Raw genomic sequence first — 16,869 nt, 5'->3', positions numbered from 1 at the left:
AGGAGGTCATTTGGCCCGTTGAGTCTGCGCTGACCATAATTCCATCCAGGCCCTACATATTTTTCCTGCTAATCTTCCTGACAATAAGGGGCAATGTATTACGGCCAATCCATCTAACCCGGACTGTGGGAGGAAACCAGACCACCTAGAGAAAACCCATGCCGAAACAGGGAGAACATGCAGACCCCGCACAGACAGTGCCGCAAGCTGAGGATCAAACCTGGGTTCCCGGCGCTGTGTAACTTTTCTCTTGCCCTGCTGCAGATTATTTGCCCACATTCAAACATAGTGTGTACTAACTAGTGTGTAAACACTGTGTAATGTTTCCTTTTTCATAAAGAGTTAGAAACTAATAGTTATGTGTATATTCAGGGTGCCACATTTCACTGCTGCACTGCAGTTGTGCACCGAGTAACAATGCATCGTTCTTATCAGTCCACCATTTACATGAAGAGCAACGGGAAATGCATTCAATAAAGCTCTGGCATTTTGAGTCTAAAGTGTGCTTATTTCAAATTTGTGGGAACCAGAAGACATAGCACACTGTTTGGGAGGTATTATATCCGCTAGCTATGAAATCAATTAATGTTAGAATCCGTCATCAAGGAGGAAATAGCGAGGCATCTTGAGGGGAATTGCTTGATAGAGCAGACGCAGCACGGTTTCGTTAATGGGAAGTCGTGTCTGATGAATTTACTGGAGTTCTATGAGGATGTGTCTAGGGCGGTGGATAGAGGAGAGCCGGTGGATGTGGTCTTTCTTGATTTTCAGAAGGCGTTTGACAAAGTACCTCACGAGGTTATTGCAGAAGGTCAGGGGACATGGAGTTGGGGGTAGGGTGTTAGCGTGGATAGAGGATTGGTTGTCAAATAAGAGGCAGAGAGTGGAGGTCAATGGGTGCTATTCGGATTGGCGGTTGGTGACTAGTGGAGTGCCTCAGGGGTCGGTGCTGGGGCCTCAGCTATTTACCATTTATATAGATGATCTGGAGGAGGGAACCAAGTGTATGGTGTCGAAATTTGCTGATGACACCAAGATTGGTGGAAAGGCAAGTTGTGCGGAGGGTGTGGAGAGTCTGCAGAAGGATCTAGATAGGCTGGGCGAATGGGCCAAGAACTGGCAAATGGAATTTAATGTTGGCAAGTGCGAGGTGGTCCACTTTGGTAGGAATAATGGTAGGAAGGATTATTACTTATGTGGAGAAAAACTGCAGCAGGCGACAGTGCAGAGGGACCTCGGGGTCCTTGTGCATGAGTCGCAAAAACCCAGCTTGCAGGTGCAGCAGGTGGTCAGGGAGGCGAATGGGATGCTGGCCTTCATAGCGAGGGAGATTGAATATAAAAGTAGGGAGGTCTTGCTGCAGCTGTATAGGGCATTGGTGAGGCCGCAGCTGGAATACTGTGTGCAGTTTTGGGCGCCGTACTTACGCAAGGATATTTTGGCCTTGGAGGGAGTGCAGAGGAGGTTTACTAGGCTGATGCCGGAGTTGAGGGGGTTGAGCTATGAGGAGAGGCTAAATAAACTAGGCTTGTACTCGTTAGAGTTTAGAAGAATGAGGGGAGATCTCATTGGGACGTATAAGATGATGAATGGGATGGATAGGATAGAGGTGGAGAAACTCTTCCCGCTCAGAAAGGACAGTAGGACCAGAGGGCACAGCCTCAAGATAAAGGGGGGGGGGGGCGGTTTAGAACAGAGTTGAGGAGGAACTCCTTCACTCAAAGGGTGGTGAATCTCTGGAATTCTCTGCCCGTTGAAGTGGTGGAGGCTGCCTCGCTAAATATTTTTAAGAAGCGGGTTGATGGGTTTTTGATAAGAGAGGGGATTAAGGGTTATGGGGAGAGGGCGGGAATGTGGAACTGAGCCACGACAGATCAGCCATGATCTTGTTGAATGGCGGGGCAGGCTCGAGGGGCCAGGTGGCCTACTCCTGCTCCTATTTCTTATGTTTCTTATGATAATAGTTGCACATCAAGGAATCAAGGGGAACACTTTATTTTAATGAGTTTAATTTTGGGATGTAGGTTTCATTTGCAAGGATGGTATTTATGGCTCTGAGAAGGTGGCAAATGGCCACCTTGAACCATTGTAGTGGTTTGATACAACTGAATGGTTTTCTAGACCACTTCAGAGGTCAGTTCACACCAGCCACATTGGTGCGGGACTTGAGTCACTCGGAGGACAGACTGGGTACGGATGGCAGGTTTCTTCCTCTAAAGCTTCACACAGTCAGCAAGACTTCCTGTAACCTGAACACATGACCATGCAATAACTTGGAAGGCACCTCACTGATAGTTCACAACTTGTCTCTTTTAAGCTGCCAAATGTGTATGGCCAAGCAAAAATATTTAAATGTACAGGGCTTTCGAATGAGCAGCTTGCAAGTAGCAAATATTATTGAGGGGTTATGAATTGTCCACTTTTTATTTCCTTTTTTCGAAGAATTTGTATTCATAAACTCTTACAATGGAATCTGACCTCATATTCTCTGAATTTTAAAAGTCTGGATTACAAACTAGTGTTATAAACATTATACCACTGAACCCTTGAGAAAAGGGCATTTCTGCACGCCACAAAGTGTTACAGCTTCAACAGCATAACTTGTAATTTAAGAAATGTTGGCTCAACATTCCTCTATATTTTTGTTAATGTTTTTAAGCTACTCATTTCCTTTCTGATGCCTGAATATGATGCAGTGGGCTTGAGGAAGAGTTCTTGGAATGCTGTCGGGATAGTTTCCTTGAACAGTATGTGACGGAACTTACGAGGGAGCGAGCTATCTTAGATCTGGTGTTGTGTAACAAGGCAGGTAGAATTAGGGATCTTCTTGTGAGGGATCCTCTTGGGACAAGTGATCATAGTATGGTTGAATTTTTGATGCAGATGGAGATGAGAAAGTAGGATCCCGAACCTGTGTCCTTCTATAAATTTATATATTAACTGAGAAATCTCTGTGTCAATAAATACATGGTTATACAATAAGGTTAGCATGGAATTTTCAGTAAGGTTGGTTGATACGCAATATATACTTAGAGTGCAAGATTTTTTAGTGAAGGATGATTCCATATAGCCACAACAAGTCTGTGACTTTTTCAGTCATCACCACCAACTATATATCTCAGTACATCCCTCAATCCTTTCTCTTTTCAGAAGTACATACTTTGAATCCACTTATACTGACCACTTCAGAACCTTCCTTAGAAATTTATTACACATGTCTTTAGGTGAAAATGTTGTATCTGGCACCCTTAATTCCATATTGATTATTAACCCTGTCATTTCTTTCATTCATATTAAATGCCCTCACTAAAATGTAATTGAGCTGAAATTGTAAATTTCAAAATTAAGTCCTAATTAGTACAACTCTGTTCATTGACTAAAAGCTGTTGAATATGATGTAGTTTTAGATTTTCACCTTTTGACCTAGAGTGCCTTAAATTAGTCTCTTGGAGATTACAAAGATTATCCCCACAGGATAAATAATCCAGGGAACAGGAATGGTTAAGGAGGGTCAGACTTTTGATGGTAATTGTGTCAGGAACACCATGTGCACCATCTAAATATGTAACATGCCACAGCTGTGACTCAGATGAGTTTTACTAGACTGATCATTAAAATGAATTCCATTTGCCATTGCATACCAACATCACGATATAGTCAACTCCATCTTATTTTCCTGGAAAAGAAATCTTGTAAAATCCTGCTACAAATAAATTCTTGATACTTGCTAATGAATATTCATTGGACTTTCATGGTAAGTTTGTAGCTAGAAATGTTCAGAGAAAAAAATGTAGCCTCCAGAGGTTTATTTTTGGAACATTTCTTCAATTGGTTTAAAACATATTTATATACAAATCTATAAAGAAAACATTTCCAATGCTGAAACATTACAGAGACTATTGAAAACAATTTACTTTCAAGGAGAATAATATATAGGAATTATACTGTTAAAGTTGAAGAGTATATGTTCCATAACATTCTAATTTTGGTGTTGTCTGCATATTGTAGTCTAGCATTAAAGTAAATGGACTGTATTTTGCAGGTACTTGTGAAGGAACAAAACTCTATTGGTGAAGACTGTTACATCCTGTGGAAGGGCAGGGAATCACTGGCAGAAACTTCTTGATTTTCGCATTTAACCACACTCCTGTGCAATTGCTTACTCCATAGTAATAGCCTTACTTTTATTCCTATTGCAAAATCTGGGATACACATATTTTCACTCATTCATGAATAGTTCCTCCGTGCAAACCACAGCCTCATAATAAACTCTGATAGAATAGCCTTTCGGTCCCAGAATATTGTTTATACTGCCGGTAGTCAAGACACACCTTTAAGAAGAGGCAAGAGGTGCTTAAAGGAAAAGCTGTCAGAAAAATAGAGAAAGATACCAAGGTGTGATTTGCAAATTTGTTGGTAAGGACCATGGAATCACTGAGTTTGTTTAAGCAGAGCAGGTGGTGGAAAATATAGCCAGGTGTAACTGCATGGATAGGCTGGGGTGGGGAGGTGGAGAGTGGTCGGTCAAGCAATGGTCATCACCTATGAGCCAAATTTTGGCCAAAGCCAGGTTATTGCAGAAGGTTGAGGGACATGGAGTTGGGGGTAGGGTGTTAGCGTGGATAGAGGATTGGTTGTCAAATAGGAGGCAGAGAGTGGGGGTCAACGGGTGCTATTCGGATTGGCGGATGGTGACTAGTGGAGTGCCCCAGGGGTCGGTGCTGGGGCCTCAGCTTTTTACCATTTATATAGATGATCTGGAGGAGGGAACCGAGTGTATGGTGTCAAAATTTGCTGATGACACCAAGATTGGGGGAACGGCAAATTGTGCGGAGGGTGTGGAGAGTCTGCAGAAGGATCTAGATAGGCTGGGCGAATGGGCCAGGAAATGGCAAATGGAATTTAATGTTGGCAAGTGTGAGGTGGTCCACTTTGGTAGGAAGAATGGCAGGAAGGACTATTACTTACGGGGCGAAAAACTGCAGCAGGCGACGGTGCAGAGGGACCTCGGGGTCCTTGTGCATGAGTCGCAGAAACCCAGCTAGCAGGTGGTCAGGAAGGCGAATGGGATGCTGGCCTTCATAGCGAGGGGGATTGAATATAAAAGTAGGGAGGTCTTGCTGCAGCTGTATAGGGCATTGGTGAGGCCGCAGCTGGAGTACTGTGTGCAGTTTTGGGCGCCGCACCTGCGCAAAGATATTTTGGCCTTGGAGGGAGTGCAGAGGAGGTTTACTAGGCTGATACCGGAGTTGAGGGGGTTGAGCTATGAGGAGAGGCTGAATAAACTGGGCTTGTACTCGTTAGAGTTTAGAAGAATGAGGGGAGATCTCATTGAGACGTATAAGATGATGAATGGGATGGACAGGATAGAGGTGGGGAGACTCTTCCCGCTCAAAAAAGACAGTAGGACTAGGGGGCACAGCCTCAAGATAAAAGGGGGGCGGTTTAGAACGGAGTTGAGGAGGAACTTCTTCACTCAAAGGGTGGTGAATCTCTGGAATTCTCTGCCCGTTGAAGTGGTGGAGGCTGCCTCGCTAAATATTTTTAAGACGCGGGTTGATGGGTTTTTGATAAGAGAGGGGATTAAGGGTTATGGGGAGAAAGCGGGAAAGTGGAACTGAGCAGCGACAGATCAGCCATGATCTTGTTGGATGGCGGGGCAGGCTCGAAGGGCTAGATGGCCTACTCCTGCTCCTATTTCTTATGTTCTTATTATGTTCTTATGAAGTCAATACTGTCCTTTATAGTATAGTTATTAATTGTAATTAACACAATGGCCCAGGTCTTCCAGTCTCTGGATCATTGAAGATTGGATGTATCCCCCATGATGCACTACAAAATTCCTCGGCAGTCTTAACACACTGAAGTTTGAAATTCTATTACACTGACTCCCTAGAAATTGATGTGGAGATGCCAGCATTCGACTGGGGCAAACACAGTAAGAAGTCTCATAAGGTTATTTGAGCCCTGACGAAGAGGCAGACCCCGAAAGCTAATGGGTTTACTACCAAATAAACCTGTTGGACTTTAACCTGGTGTTGTGAGACTTCTTACTGTCCCTAGAAATTGCCAGTGGGCAATTTTCCTGTTCCCTAGGACCCACCAAAAAACTCTTCAGCTCTGACTTAATATCGGACATTTTGGATGGCCCTGACTTATTATGTGGATAGTTAACCAGAAAATGCTAGACAGAAGACAACATGGTTGAAATCCTGGGTAACTATACAACTGGTGCTCCTCCAATCACTTGCACCGCCCCCCCCCCCCGACAAATCCCTGCACCCACTAAGCCACCTGCTATCTCTCTGACCTGATTGGAACAGCCCACCCTCTAAGTACCATCGACTGCCCAATTTCTCTCCGACCCAACTTCACCAGTCTACCCAGCCACCACCCCTACCCTGCTGCCACCTCACCCACCTACCATCCTATTCCATTGTCCACTTCTCTCTGCAGCTTTTCAAAGATGTTTTGGGACATTTAACTCAAAACGTTACTTTGAATTGAAATTGTGTATGCTTTGAGTAAAACTAAAAATTGGTAAACATTGACAATAATGCAAGATATGTGTCATGTTAATTAATTTATTAATGGCTATTGGCCTTTTTTTGGAAAAAAGTGGATTATTTAAATTATATATTACTGATATGGGTAACTAATAAAACTAATAACACAAGACAGTAAACAACCTCAGTTTTAAGTCTAATATGTTCATTATTTGGTGTTGAAGTTATTGTGTTGCACTGAAAGAATTCTACCATAAATCTCATGTTGATTGCTTTTCTTTAGTTCCTCCACAAATTCAACCTGGACCTCGTATTATGAAAGTCCAAGCGGGTCACAGGGTTGACATCCCCTGCAATGTACGGGGAGTACCAACTCCAACTATAACCTGGTATAGAGGAAGTAACGTCATTCTGCCTGATAAAACACAGTACAGTGTGGATGCTGAAGGAACACTGACTATTATGAGTGCCCAACTCATCGATGATGGAGTTTATAAGTGTGTTGCCAAAAATGTTGCAGGCCAGCATGAAGTAAATACAACTGTACAAGTTCACGGTAGGTAATGATAGAAGCATAAATGAAAATCTATTTTTGACAATGTGTTGAAGGAAATTTTTGACCGTGTGTTGAAGGAATGAATGACTGAGTTAGTGGAATACTGTGCGTCTATCCGACTGTGTGTGTCTGACTGTGTCTGTCTGTCTGTCTCTGGCAGTGACAAAGGCATGGGTAAAAGTTTCAGAAGCAGTAAGATGATGCAGGAACAGAAGCAGGGATTGTTTTGAAGCTCGAAGTGAGCAATCTTTGTGACAGAAGCTCCACTTAGGATCAAATGGATTGCCAAGGTTGTAAATAATCTGGTTCAACCAAACAATAATGGAATGGATGGAATCAGTGACAAGGCAACATAATTTGTGGTGGGGTCAGGAACAAGTGTTTTGATCTTTGTAATGTCCTAACTTTGTGAGGGGTTGTGAGTTTTAAACAAAAACAAAAATAAGACGTGCTTTGAAGATAATGATAACAGATTGATTGTCGGAGCTGTTGCCTGGACTGAGAAAAAAAATTAAACTAAAACTGGAGCCTGTGAAACACCCCAGTGACATCACCATCAAATCATGTGACTGACTCTTAAACCAGTCATACAACCATGTAAATATGTAAAAGTTCTATCATGTACCCCGCTGATCTTAGCTGCAAGGGTGTCCCAATTTGGAAACACCGGTTTGGTGTATAGGTGTATAGTTTTGTCAACATGAATGGTGTAAAGGACCATGTACAATATCCAGGGAGAACAGTACCAGCCCAGTCATAGTCAACACTTATTAAAGACCATTTATTACAATAAGGGAAAGACACATACTACATGAACAGGATTGAAATAATCTAAGACAGTTATGTACAAGACTATTTAAACACACCCACACAGTTTAAGTAGGAATTAGCCTTCTCATCCAAAGTACATTTTACAAGATCTTTATTTTTTTCAGGTCCTCCCTCTTCCCAAACAACATTCAATCCAATAGGTCTATGAGTAAAGACCAGCTTATTGTTACTACACCGTTGAGTAGTTATTTTGGGGAACGTCTCTTGGTTCAGCTAAGATATGGGTTTTAACTGCCTCCACAAAGATTTTCTGCATGCTAACCAGCACTGGCTTACAGGCTGCTAGATGGACTCTGAGCCTCAGGCTGCTAGATAGATACTGCCTCCTGCTTCCACAAAAAGGTTGCCAATTATATCATTGTTTCCCTTTGAAGATTCTCTTTGTACACCTGGCTGTGTCCCTTTGGCTTCTGTTAGTGCTAACATTAACATATGTACATCTTCCCTGAATGGTACCATCATCTAACCCAAAGTATTTCCTATTAGCAGGGTGATATGTTTCTTTTGGTCTGTCTACAACTCCTAACCTCATTATTGGGATTCACATCCTGTGAAATATCTTCTGGAATGCTGGTGGCCTTGTGCCTGCTGGCACATTCATGATATTTTCCAATGGTTAACTGGAGAAAATAATATCTCATTCACAATTAGATGCCTGAAAGTCATTTAACAGCCCAGATGTAGTATAGGAATTAATAGAGATGGAGAAGAGGTAGAACTTTTTCTTTAAAGTTTATTTATTAGTGTCACAAGTAGGCTTACATTAACACTGTATTGAAGTTACTGTGAAAAGCCCCTTAAGAACATAAGAACATAAGAAATAGGAGCAGGAGTAGGCCATCTAGCCCTTCGAGCCTGCCCCGCCATTCAATAAGATCATGGCTGATCTGTCGCTGCTCAGTTCCACATTCCCGCCCTCTCCCCATAACCCTTAATCCCCTCTCTTATCAAAAATCCATCAACCCGCGTCTTAAAAATATTTAGCGAGGCAGCCTCCACCACTTCAACGGGCAGAGAATTCCAGAGATTCACCACCCTTTGAGTGAAGAAGTTCCTCCTCAACTCCGTTCTAAACCGCCCCCCTTTTATCTTGAGGCTGTGCCCCCTAGTCCTACTGTCTTTTTTGAGCGGGAAGAGTCTCTCCACCTCTATCCTATCCAACCCATTCATCAGCTTATACGTCTCAATGAGATCTCCCCTCATTCTTTTAAACTCTAACGAGTACAAGCCTAGTTTATTCAGCCTCTCCTCATAGCTCAACCCCCTCAACTCCGGTATCAGCCTAGTAAACCTCCTCTGCACTCCCTCCAAGGCCAAAATATCTTTGTGCAGGCGCGGCGCCCAAAACTGCACACAGTACTTGCCTGTGTCCATTCGGAAGTTTCCAACTGATGTCACAAGATAGTAGATGGAAAGGATGTGGATTCATGAGACAGCATTGTGATTGGGGTAAAATGTTGAGGGTGGAAAACTGGAGTTCCTTTGGATAAATTGAGTAGAAAAAAGTGAAACAAGTCAAGAATAGTTCCATTTAAGTGGACAGTGGAGGAAAAGGATTAAAGAATGATGGTGTAGTAAGGAAAAATGGACATGGATTTGGGAGATGACAGTATACTCAAGAACTCTGGAAAGAAATGGGTGATTGATGATAAGGTGGCAGTTTTCAAGGAAACAGGCAAAGAATATTTTTATGAGGAATGTGGGATGCCTACTCTAATTAGCTTGAATCAAGTAGATCAAGCCTAAGACAGGCCGTGAGAGCCCTTTCTTGTCGGCTTGGATTGGGAATGTCTCATTTGTTGAGACTAAATTGGACTTTGATTGGATTGAATTGGAAATAAACAAAAAATTGCATCTTTGAAAGAAAGAGGAACGTTGGAGCAACATTTGTTTTGAAAGGATGGGAAAGAACATCTGAGGTGATGAGACCATTCCCAGTATAAACTATATTACGGACATAAGACGGTTAAACAGCATTAATTTCTCACTATCCGTAAGGCGTGTTGATTTGTTTCCCTCTTTATAAGTGGTGCTGTAATTCCCAACACCTTGGCTTTTGGTAAAATTCAATTTTCTATTAATAATCTAAAGCAAACTCCAAATAGAATGAACTGTAAAGAATTAGTTTATTTGCACACACTAAATTTGAAAAGAGGATTCACAACATCTCTAGAGTGACTTAGAATCCCTACAGTACAGAAAGAGGCCATTTGGCCCATCAAGTCTGCACCAACCACAATCCCACCCAGGCCCTACCCCCACACATTTACCCACTAATCCCTGTAACCTATACATCTCAGGACACTAAGGGCAATTTTAGCATGGCCAATCAACCTAACATGCACATTTTTGAACTATGGGAGGAAACCAGAGCACCCAGAGGAAACCCATGCAGACACGAGGAGAATGTGCAAACTCCACACAGACAGTGACCCAAGCCGGGAATCAAACCCAGATCCCTGGAACTGTGAAGCAGCAGTGCTAACCACTTGCTACCATGCCACCGATTCAAATAGTCTTGGAAGGCATAGAGAAACAGATTTATGGTACAAAGACCACAGAGAAAAGAAATTGTTTCACATGTATTCCAGAGTCCAGAATCAAAGACCACTGAAGCATTCATAAGAACATAAGAAATAGGAGCAGGAGTAGGCCATATAGTCCTTCGAGCCTGCCCCGCCATTCAATAAGATCATGGCTGATCTGTCGTGGCTCAGTTCCACATTCCTGCCCTCTCCCCATAACCCTTAATCCCCTCTCTTATCAAAAACCCATCAACCCGCGTCTTAAAAATATTTAGTGAGGTAGCCTCCACCACTTCAACAGGCAGAGAATTCCAGAGATTCACCACCCTTTGAGTGAAGAAGTTCCTCCTCAACTCCGTTCTAAACCGCCCTCCCTTTATCTTGAGGCTGTGCCCCCTAGTCCTGCTATCCTTTCTGAGCGGGAAGGGTCTCTCCACCTCTATCCTAACCATCCCATTCATCATCTTATACGTCTCAATGAGATCTCCCCTCATTCTTCTGAACTCTAACGAGTACAAGCCTAGTTTATTCAGCCTCTCCTCATAGCTCAACCCCCTCAACTCCGGCATCAGCCTAGTAAACCTCCTCTGCACTCCCTCCAAGGCCAAAATATCTTTGCGCAGGTGCGGCGCCCAAAACTGCACACAGTACTCCAGCTGCGGCCTCACCAATGCCCTATACAGCTGCAGCAAGACCTCCCTACTTTTATATTCAATCCCCCTCGCTATGAAGGCCAGCATCCCATTCGCCTTCCTGACCACCTGCTGCACCTGCAGGCTGGGTTTTTGCGACTCATGCACAAGGACCCCGAGGTCCCTCTGCACCGTCGCCTGCTGCAGTTTTTCGCCACGTAAGTAATAATCCTTCCTGCCATTCTTCCTACCAAAGTGTACCACCTCGCACTTGCCAACATTAAATTCCATTTGCCATTTCCTGGCCCATTCGCCCAGCCTATCTAGATCCTTCTGCAGACTCTCCACACCCGCCGCACAATTTGCCGTTCCACCAATCTTGGTGTCATCAGCAAATTTCGACACCATACACTTGGTTCCCTCCTTCAGATCATCTATATAAATGGTAAATAGCTGAGGCCCCAGCACCGACCCCTGGGGCACTCCACTAGTCACCATCCGCCAATCCGAATAGCACCCATTGACCCCCACTCTCTGCCTCCTATTTGACAACCAATCCTCTATCCACGCTAACACCCTACCCCCAACTCCATGTCCCCTGACCTTCTGCAATAACCTCTTGTGAGGTACCTTGTCAAATGCCTTCTGAAAATCAAGAAAGACCACATCCACCGGCTCTCCTCTATCCACCGCCCTAGACACATCCTCATAAAACTCCAGTAAATTTGTCAGACACGACTTCCCTTTAACGAAACCGTGCTGCGTCTGCTCTATCAAGCAATTGCCCTCAAGATGCCTTGCTATTTCCCCCTTGATGACGGATTCTAACATTTTACCTACAACAGACGTTAAACTAACCGGCCTATAATTCCCTGCCTTTTGCCTGGCACCCTTCTTAAACAACGGCGTAACATTAGCCGTTTTCCAATCTTCCGGCACTTCCCCGGAATCCAGCGACGTCTGGAAAATAACCACCAAGGCATCCACTATCACCTCCGCCATTTCTTTCAGAACCCTCGGATGCATTCCATCCGGTCCTGGCGACTTGTCTACAATCAGCCCCCTCCAGTCTTTCGAGCACCGCCTCTCCAGTAACAGTAATGTCATTAAGACCCTCTAGTCCTACCACCTTTCCATCTCTAACACCCGGCAAATTATTCACGTCCTCCTCCATGAAGACAGAAACAAAAAAGTTATTCAAGACCTTAGCCATATCCCCATCCCCTACCACTAGCTCCCCTTCTCATCCTCTAAGGGACCAACGTTCACCCTAGCCAGCCTCTTCCTTTTTATATATTTATAAAAACTCTTGCTATCCTTTTTTATATTAAGTGCTAGCCCAGCTTCATAGTTTCTCCTACCCTTCTTTATCAGCTTCTTTATCAATCTTTGTTGACATTTAAACCTCTCCCAATCCTCTTCTCTCCCACTACTCTTAGCTACTCTAAACGCCTCCGCTTTTAATTTAACACTTTCCTTCACCTCCTTCGTTATCCACGGCTTATTACCTCTCCTCCTACTGTCCTTTTTGACCATCGGAATAAATTTCTGCTGAGCACCAAGAAAGATCTTCTTAAAGATCCTCCACTGCTCCTCAGCAGACCTACCTTCCAACGCACTCCCCCAGTCAACATTCGCCAATTCTTCTCTCATCCTACCGTACTCCCCTCTGTTCAAACAAAGGACGCGCGTCCGGGAACCCACTTTCTCCTCCTCCATCTGCACCAGAAACTCCACCATACAATGATCACTCTCCCCAAGAGGATCCTTCACCACAAGGTCCCTAATTCTACCCGCCTCATTACATAACACCAGATCCAAGATAGCTTGCTCCCTCGTCGGCTCCAACACACACTGTTCAAGGAAACTATCCCGGCAGCATTCCAAGAACTCCTCCTCGAGCCCACCGCGTCCAACATGGGTCGACCAATCAATATGTAGATTGAAATCCCCCATAACTACGGCCGTCCCATTCCTGCACGCCGCACTTATTTGCGCGTTAACAGCCCGCCCCACCTCCAGATCATTATTCGGGGGCCTATAGACGACACCCACCAGCATCTTCCTCCCTTTGCTGTTCCTAATCTCTACCCACAACGATTCCACTTTCTGCTCCTTGGCTCCAATATCATCCCTTGCTACCACCCTGATGCTATCCTTAATCAGCAGAGCTACGCTCCCCCCTTTTTCCTCCCGCCTATCCTTCCTAAACACTTGATACCCCTGGACATTCAGCTCCCAGTCCCTGTCACCTTGCAGCCATGTCTCTGTAATGGCCACCAGATCATATCCATTTTTGCCGATCTGCGCCACCAGCTCATCCACTTTATTCCGAATGCTTCGTGCGTTCAGATGAAGTGCCTTCATCCCAGCCTTCACCTGGACCCTATTTGCCGGAACGCCACCAACCATACTCACGCCCCCTACTCCCTCTATTATTGGGACATCCTCGGCCTCTACCCTCACCTGTACCCTCTCCTTAACTTTAGACCCCGTAATGTCACCTACCCTCGCACCCTCCCCCCCCCAATTAGTTTAAAGCCCTGTCTACAGTCCTCTTTACTCGATTCGCCAGCACTCTGGTCCCAGCACGATTCAGACCAATCCCATCCCGCCTGAACAGGCCCCACCTACCCCAATACTGGTGCCAATGCCCCATAAATTCAAACCCATTCCTCCCACACCACTCCCTGAGCCACCCATTCACTTCCTTAATCCTATCAACCCTACGCCCGTCTGCACTCGGTTCAGGCAGTAGCCCAGAGATAACCACCTTGTCGGTTCTACTTTTTAATTCCATTCCCAGCTTTTCATACTCCCTCCCCAGATCCTCAGTTCGCATTTTGCCTACGTCGTTGGCACCCACATGTACCACAACGACCAGATTCTCACCCTCCCACTCCAGGATCCTCTGCAGCCCAGCTGCGACATCCCGGACCCGAGCACCAGGCAGACAACACACCCTTCTGTGCACTTTGTCATTGTGACAAAGGACAGTGTCAATACCCTTCACCCCACTATCCCCAATCACTACTACGTTCCTTTTCACCTTCTCTTTGCCTATGTCCTGCTGCATCACTGTACCGTGTGCAGTTTGCTCACCGACCTCACCTCCCTCGTCCTCGTCCAGACTGGAAGCAAGAACCTCAAACCTGTTATGCAGCTTGAGAGGCTGAGGCCTCCGCTCCCCACCCTCCTTCCTCCGCTCCCCACCCTCCTTCCTCCGCTCCCCACCCTCCTTCCTCCGCTCCCCACCCTCCTTCCTCCGCTCCCCACCCTCCTTCCTCCGCTCCCCACCCTCCTTCCTCCGCTCCCCACCCTCCTTCCTCCGCTCCCCACCCCCCTTCCTCCGCTCCCCACCCCCCTTCCTCCGCTCCCCACCCCCCTTCCTCCGCTCCCCACCCCCCTTCCTCCGCTCCCCACCCCCCTTCCTCCGCTCCCCACCCCCCTTCCTCCGCTCCCCACCCCCCTTCCTCCGCTCCCCACCCCCCTTCCTCCGCTCCCCACCCCCCTTCCTCCGCTCCCCACCCCCCTTCCTCCGCTCCCCACCCCCCTTCCTCCGCTCCCCACCCCCCTTCCTCCGCTCCCCACCCCCCTTCCTCCGCTCCCCACCCCCCTTCCTCCGCTCCCCACCCCCCTTCCTCCGCTCCCCACCCCCCTTCCTCCGCTCCCCACCCCCCTTCCTCCGCTCCCCACCCCCCTTCCTCCGCTCCCCACCCCCCTTCCTCCGCTCCCCACCCCCCTTCCTCCGCTCCCCACCCCCCTTCCTCCGCTCCCCACCCCCCTTCCTCCGCTCCCCACCCCCCTTCCTCCGCTCCCCACCCCCCTTCCTCCGCTCCCCACCCCCCTTCCTCCGCTCCCCACCCCCCTTCCTCCGCTCCCCACCCCCCTTCCTCCGCTCCCCACCCCCCTTCCTCCGCTCCCCACCCCCCTTCCTCCGCTCCCCACCCCCCTTCCTCCGCTCCCCACCCCCCTTACTCCGCTCCCCACCCCCCTTACTCCGCTCCCCACCCCCCTTACTCCGCTCCCCACCCCCCTTCCTCCGCTCCCCACCCCCCTTCCTCCGCTCCCCACCCCCCTTCCTCCTCTCAGCAGCCCCCTCTTGTTCCTGACCCTTAGAGTTAGCCAGTCTAGGGGTGGATGTCACTTTGAGCCTCAGTGTCTGTAGCTCAGAGGCCAGCTCATCTACCTTGAGCTGGAGCTCCTCCAGCAACCTGCACTTACTGCAGACATGGTCATTGGGAAGGATCCTGGGGCCCACCAGTTCCCACATCATACAGAAACAACACATCACATGCCCCTCCATTATTCACTGTAGTAGTATTGAAAATTTCCACACGAACTTACCTAGTCCTTTTTCTCCCCAGCCCTTTTGATATTAAGCCCTAATAGCTCACTCTGCTTCCCCCTCACTCCGCTGCCCGCTCTGACACTGCCTGCTGTCTATACCAGGCCTCCTTTTAGACCTGGCGCTGATTTAAAGCTTGCTGGCCCACAACTCCCTTCTAACCACTCCCTCAGAATTCTTAAAGCGGTAAATACAAAAAGCCCGCAAAAATGCTTTTAAATGATTTAAACAGTTCTACAAGGTACAAAGTGCTTTAAACTTATTTAAACAGGTTTTTAACAGGTAGTTTCTTATCTCTCTCTGCTCCTTCACTCGTCTGCTCCAGCAAACAATGGAAGGCTTCACCGTGTGACCACCTGATAATTAAAGCTTGCTGGCCCACAACTCCCTTCTAACCTCGCAGAGATCCAGGGGCTGAAACTTATGCTGGATAATTCACTTCTCATATGATTAAATAGGCATGCAGTGACAAATCAGTCCTGTGAGTGATGGTACGGAATTTCAAGCAGAAGCAGTGTTGATGAGGGCTGGGTATTTGCCCTGGGCAGGTGACTGTGTGGATGCTAGTTAGATGGTAAGCAATAGACGGGGTATGAAGTTCAGCAAGGCAATATTACTTGTTCCACAAGCCAGAGACCCATGTCACATGACTCCCATCTCTCCATCAAGTCTTTTGCAAAAGATGTGTATCCAGCCTCTGAATTCTAAAGACTGTTAAATGTCTTAGCAATTAGAAAGTGAAAGGTAGGTCGCAGAGTCTTTGTCTCAAAATGATCCATCATCTTCTGGCCAACCTGTGTTATTAAATTCGGATGGATATTGTATAACTTTCTGAATTTGGACTGTATAGACCACAGGTGATTGTTAGTGGCTCCTCAGAGATAATAAGGTGCAAGTTTTCTGAAACTTCCAAATAGTTTCTTTTAATTGAGGGTCACAGGTAGACATAGGTTCCACCATTTTAAAGATTTTTGCTATTTCTAAAATGTTAAAACTAAACAATGACCTTATTGATGTATTTTTTATCAAAGTATATAAGGTGATATTTTCCAACCATGCTCACCCCAAAACCAGAAAACCCCACCAGAGGTCAACGGACCTTTTCATGGTCCACCCGTCACCTACTCTGATTCCCGTGGCGGGCAGGACTGTAAATGTCGCTCCTTAGTTTGAGATCTTAGTCCCTCGCAAATAAATGGGATTCAGGAACAGAAATTTGCTCAACAGTGGAAATAGGATCAAGAGGGCAAGAGATGGAACTCATGGACAAGATGAACTCAAAAATTCGAGGAAGATCAAGTTCCAGGTTGCAGCAGGTGGAGCAATGGTGGAAAGAGTTGATGATGTGCAAAAGTAAGTAGTGGGGGGTGAGGAGAGTAGTGGAAGTATTTGCCTGTGATCTTAGTAAGAAAGAAATCCATGAGTTCCTTGCAATTATTGTTGGCAATAAGGAAACGAGAGAAAATGTATT

At 46.2% G+C, this 16,869-nt stretch overlaps 1 protein-coding gene across 1 annotated transcript in view; it reads left to right on the top strand.

The window, feature by feature from the left end:
* The window catches only part of hmcn1 (hemicentin 1), a 543,993-nt gene that overhangs the window by 267,976 nt on the left and 259,148 nt on the right, over positions 1 to 16,869 (top strand). The window contains exon 24 of the mRNA XM_080195726.1: positions 6,790 to 7,062. Within this exon, the coding sequence (XP_080051852.1) occupies positions 6,790 to 7,062 (273 nt within the window). The remainder of the gene's footprint in view (positions 1 to 6,789; positions 7,063 to 16,869) is intronic.

This window comes from Carcharhinus amblyrhynchos, chromosome 9 (assembly GCF_965287045.1).
Source record: "Carcharhinus amblyrhynchos chromosome 9, sCarAmb.v2.hapA, whole genome shotgun sequence".
NCBI lineage: Eukaryota > Metazoa > Chordata > Chondrichthyes > Carcharhiniformes > Carcharhinidae > Carcharhinus > Carcharhinus amblyrhynchos.
The sequence above is the reverse complement of the archived record's forward strand: the minus strand, read 5'-3'. Positions and strand labels throughout refer to the sequence as shown.